This window comes from Panthera leo, chromosome F2, assembly GCF_018350215.1.
Source record: "Panthera leo isolate Ple1 chromosome F2, P.leo_Ple1_pat1.1, whole genome shotgun sequence".
Lineage (NCBI taxonomy): Eukaryota > Metazoa > Chordata > Mammalia > Carnivora > Felidae > Panthera > Panthera leo.
The window spans coordinates 63059493-63065442 of NC_056695.1; the positions used below are offsets into that span (position 1 = coordinate 63059493).

The 5950-nt window shown below is 36.8% G+C and overlaps 1 protein-coding gene across 1 annotated transcript; it reads left to right on the forward strand.

Annotated features, from left to right (window-relative positions):
• The first annotated feature begins 2530 nt into the window (after positions 1–2530).
• LOC122210646 (S-phase kinase-associated protein 1) lies at positions 2531–3967 on the forward strand. Its single transcript, XM_042923429.1, has one exon. The coding sequence runs from the start codon at positions 2624–2626 to the stop codon at positions 3113–3115; it is 492 nt and encodes a 163-aa protein (XP_042779363.1). The 5' UTR covers positions 2531–2623; the 3' UTR covers positions 3116–3967.
• Positions 3968–5950: the final 1983 nt, after the last annotated feature.

Consider the following 5950-nt stretch of genomic DNA (forward strand, 5'->3'; position numbering starts at 1 on the left):
GGCCGCAGTCTCAGGACACCGGCAACAGCAGGGTCCAGCAGCATTTGCTCATTCAGCCATTGCTCGGTGAGACCCTCCTGCAGAGGGGCGGAGCAGGTCAAAGCTGCAGTCCTTCAGAAGTAAGGGGCCGAGGAAAACAGCCGCATCTGAGACAAAACTTAGGAGAAAGATACTGCCTGGGGCCTGGTCACTGAGAGTGGAAAAGCGGGGAGTGAATGAGAGCTGAAGACACAGGAACGGTATGCGACTGCTGATCCGGGAGAACAGACTGGGTGGCTGGGTGACGCCATTTTTCACCACTCCTGCGCATGCGCATGTGCACCAACGAGCACCGCAACAATCCACCCCAGTAGGCTAGCAGCACCATCTAGGGGAGAGCGGAGATGTTACACTGAGCCCTACCCAACTGGGCCAACTTCGCTCTTCAAGAACACAAACCTCACCTCCGGCTTCATTTATGGACTATAAAGAGCTATATGGACTGACCTCTAGGGGAAAACGAAGCAATTTCAGTCCTACTTCAATCTGTTAGCAGGTTCATCTGTTCAATTTTTTTCCTCTCTCTTTTTCCTTTTTCTCTTTTACAATTCTTTTCTTTTTCTTGAATACCGAAAGGGAAAAAAACTCATTTTTATTTTCAATTTTTATTAAAAAATATCTGTCTTTAATTTTTATTACTATATTTTTTACTTTTGTGTAAATTTTTTCAAATTCTACTTTACTTCCATCATTTTATTTTAGTCTGCTTCAGTGTACTCACCTTTTCAAATTTTCAAACAATTTCCTTTTTTCTTTCTTTTTCTTTTTTTCTCTTTTTTCTCTTTTCTTTTTTTTGAATGAATAAAGAGAAAAACTTCATTTTTACTTACAATTTCTTTTAAAAATATTTTTATTTAATTTTTTATTACTATATTTTTTGCTTTTATGTAAATTTTTTCAAATTCTATCTTACTCCCATCATTTTATTTCAGTCTACTACAGTGTATTCACTTTTTCAAATTTTTAAATGATTTCTTTTTTCTTTTCTTATCGTTTTCTCTTTTCTTTTTTCTTAAATACAGAAAATTTAAAAATCATATTTTTTTCTTCTTAATTTTTATTAAAAATATTTTTCTATAATTTTTTCCACTATATTCTCTACTTTTGTGTATTTTAGTCTACTTTAGTGTATTCATTTTTTCAAATTCTCAAACGATTTCCTTTTTTTTCTCTCCCCTCCCTTTTTTTGTTTTTGTTTTGTTTTGTTTTGTTTCTCTAATCTGTCAAACCACTTTCTACACCCAGACCAAAACACACCTAGGATCTAGCATCATCTATTCGATTTGTGTGTGTGTGTGTGTGTGTGTGTTTAATTTTTAATTTTAATTTTTCTACCTCATTAATTCCTTTTCTCCCTTCAAAAAGACAAAACGAAGGAATTCACCTCAAAAGAAAGAGCACAAAGAAACGACAGCCAGGGATTTAACCAACACAGACACAAGCAAGATGTCTGAACCAGAATTTAGAATCATGATAATAAGAATACTAGCTGGAGTCGAGAATAGGTTAGAATCCCTTTCTGCAGAGCTAAAAGAAGTAAAAAATAGCCAGAATGAAATTAAATATGCTATAACTGAGCTGCAATCATGGATGGATGCAGCAGCGGCAAGGATGGATGAGGCAGAACAGAGAATCAGCGATATAGAGGACAAACTTATAGAGAATAATGAAGCAGGAAAAAAGAGGGAGATTAAGGCAAAAGAGCACGATTTAAGAATTAGAGAAATCAGTGACTCATTAAAAAGGAACAACATCAGAATCATAGGGGTCCCAGAGGAGGAAGAGAGAGAAATAGGGATAGAAGGGTTATGTGAGCAAATCATAGCGGAAAACTTTCCTAACCTGGGGAAAGACACATCAAAATCCAGGAAGCACAGAGGCCTCCCATTAGATTCAACAAAAACCAACCATCAACAAGGCATATCATAGTCAAATTCACAAAGTACTCAGGCAAGGAGAGAATCATGAAAGCAGCAAGGGAAAAAAAGTCCCTAACCTACAAGGGAAGACAGATCAGGTTTGCAGCAGACCTATCCACAGAAACTTGGCAGGCCAGAAAGGAGTGGCGGGATGTATTCAGTGTGCTCAATCAGAAAAATATGCAGCCAAGAATTCTTCATCCAGCAAGGCTATCATTCAAAATAGAAGGAGAGATAAAAAGTTTCCCAGGCAAACAAAAATTAAAGGAGTTTGTGACCACTAAACCAGCCCTGCAAGAAATTTTAAGGGGGACTCTCTGAGGGGAGAAAAGATGAAAAAAAAAAAAAAAAAAAAAATATATATATATATATATATATATGTAAATACCAGAACCAACAAAAGATTAGAAAAGACCAGAGAACACCACCAGAAACTCCAACTGTACAAGCATCATAATGGCAATAAATTCATATCTTTCAGTACTCACTCTAAACGTCAATGGACTCAATGCTCCAATCAAAAAACATAGGGTAACAGAATGGATAAGAAAATAAGACCCATCTAGGTAGTGGCCTTGTTCTCTGCCTTTCTCTTCTCGTAGCGGAGGCTCCCCTGCCCTGTTCTTGTCACCCTCCGGCCCGCAGTCTCCTTGAGACCGAGCACCATGCCTTCAATTAAGTTGCAGAGTTCTGATGGAGAGATATTTGAAGTTGATGTTGAAATTGCCAAACAGTCTGTGACTATCAAGACCATGTTGGAAGATTTGGGAATGGATGACGAAGGAGATGATGACCCAGTTCCTCTACCAAATGTTAATGCAGCAATATTAAAAAAGGTCATTCAATGGTGCACCCACCACAAGGATGACCCCCCTCCTCCTGAGGATGATGAGAACAAAGAAAAGCGAACAGATGATATCCCTGTTTGGGACCAAGAATTCCTGAAAGTTGACCAAGGAACACTTTTTGAACTTATTCTGGCTGCGAACTACTTAGACATTAAAGGTTTGCTTGATGTTACATGCAAGACTGTTGCCAATATGATCAAGGGGAAAACTCCTGAGGAGATTCGCAAGACCTTCAATATCAAAAATGATTTTACTGAAGAAGAGGAAGCCCAGGTACGCAAAGAGAACCAGTGGTGTGAAGAGAAGTGAAATGTTATGCCTGACACTGTAACACTGTAAGGATTGTTCCAAATACTAGTTGCACTGCTCTGTTTATAATTGTTAATATTAGACGAACCGTAGACAAACGCAGCAGCAAATCAGTTGTTTTAGCAGAATATTGTCCTCCTTGCATGTGTAGTTTGAGTACAGATTCCAAACTTATGGCTGAGTTTCTTCCAGTATGATCAAAAGTTTTTGTTTCTTCACTCTGAATAAAACTCAACTGTGGGTTTGCTATAGAAGGTGGCATTTTGGGATTTCCCTCTCTGTAAAATGTTTTCCACCTAGTTTATTGTCAGTTAACGTTAGTTTAATAACCTTTTAAAAGTTGGCATTGTAAATAAAACAAGTTGCAAAAAGTTTTCTGAACTAGAATTAACAACGTATTATCTTTATTCATGAGTTGGAAACTGGAAAAAGGCTACTTGAGGTAAATGTTTTGAGTGGGATTATTAGGATGTCTTCCAGCTTCCTGGAATCAAAGAGTGCCACTGGTATTGATGAGCCTGTATGTAGCAGGGCTCCTTTAATTGGATCTAAGGACTTGTTTTTGCATTTTTAATCCTCAGCTTTGACTATGTTGGCTAGAGAGTCAGTTACTCCTCAGTTTGTGGTTTTGGGGGAAATATAACTAGATGGTCTGTTAGCTTTTCAATTAAAAAGGACAAATAACCTGTGTGATATGTCATCTTTTTATAATCAGTGATCCCATGTGGGGGAAACGTCACACTACTTGCATGTAAAAATAATTTAACCTTTAACATTAAAATGTCTGGCAAAACCTAGAAGGTATCCATCATGAATGCAAGATACTTTCAATAAAAAGTAAGTTACATAGTAGATGGTAAAAAAAAAAAAAAAAAAAAAAAAAAAAAAAAAAAAAAAAAAAAAGAAAATAAGACCCATCTATATGCTGTTTACAAGAGACCCACGTTAGACCTAAAGATACCTACAGATTGAAAATAAGAGGATGGAGAACCATCTATCATGCTAATGGTCAACAAAAGAAAGCCGCAGTAGCCATACTTATATCAGACAATCTAGACTTTAAAGACTGTATCAAGAGATGTGGAAGGGCATTATATCATAATCAAGGGGTCTACAGACCAAGAAGACCTAACAATTGTAAACATTTATGTGCCAAATGTGCGAGCACCCAAATATATAAATCAATTAATCACAAACATCAAGAAACTCATCGATAGTAATACCATAATAGTAGGAGACTTCAACACCCCACTCACAGCAATGGACAGATCATCTAATAAAAAAAACCAACAAGGAAACAATGGCTTTGAATGACTCATTGGACCAAATGGACTTAACAGATATATTCAGAACATTTCATCCTAAAGCAGCAGAATGTACATTCTTCTCCAGTGCACATGGAACGTTCTCCAGAATAGACCATATACTGGGACACAAATCAGCCCTAAGTAAGTACAAAGAGATCGAGATCATACCGTGCATATTTTCAGACCACAATGCTATGAAACTTGAAATCAACCACAAGAAAAAATTGGAAATCTAACAAATACTTGGAGACTGAAGAACATCCTACTAAATAATGAATGGGCTAACCAAGCAGTTAAAGAAGAAATTAAAAAGTATATGAAAGTCAATGAAAATGATAGCACCACAACCCAAAACCTTTGGGACGCAGCAAAGGTGGTCATAAGAGGAAAGTATATAGCAATCCAGGCCTTCCTAAGAAGGAAGAAAGATCTCAGATACACAACCTAACCTTACACCTTAAGGAGCTGGAAAAAGAACAGCAAATAAAACTCAAAACCAGCAGAAGACAGGAAATAATAAAGATTAGAGCAGAAATTAATGCTATCGAAACCAAAAAAACAGTAGAACAGATCAGTGAAACCAGAAGTTGGTTCTTTGAAAGAATTAACAAAATTGATAAACCACTAGCCAGTTTGATCAAGAAGAAAAAGGAAAGGACCCAAATAAGTATAATCAAGAATGAAAGAGGAGAAATCACAACCAACACAACAGAAATAAAAACAATAATAAGAGAATATTATGAGCAATTATATGCCAATAAAATGGGCAATCTGGAAGAAGTGGACAAATTCCTAGAAACATATACTACCAAAACTGAAACAGGAAGAAATAGAAAAGTTGAACAGACCCATAACCAGTAAGGAAATCGAATTATTAATCAAAAATCTGCCAAAAGACAAGAGTCCAGAGCCAGATAGCTTTCCAGGGGGAATTCTACCAAACATTTAAGGAAGAGTTAACACCTATTCTCTTGAAACTGTTCCAAAAAATAGAAATGGAAGGGAAAATTCCAAACTCTTTCTATGAAGCCAGCATTACCCTAATTCCAAAACCAGACAGAGACCCCACTAAAAAGGAGAACTATAGACCAATTTCCCTGATGAACATGGATGAAAAATCCTAAACAAGATATTAGCCAACTGGCTCCAACAATACATTAAAAAAATTATTCACCACGACCAAGTGGGATTTATACCTGGGATGCAGGGTTGGTTCAATATTCGCAAAACAATTAATATGATTCATCACATCAATAAAAGAAAGGACAAGAACCATATGATCCTCTCAATAGATGCAGAGAAAGCATTTGACAAAAGACAGCATCCATTCTTGATAAAAACCCTCAAGAGAGTAGGGATAGAAGGATCATACCTCGAGATGATAAAAGCCATATATGAGTGACCCAACACTAATATCATCCTCAATGGGGAAAAACTGAGAGCTTTCCCCTTAAGGTCAGGAACAAGACAGGGATATCCACTCTCACCATTGTTATTCAACATAGTATTGGAAGTCTTAGCTTCTGCA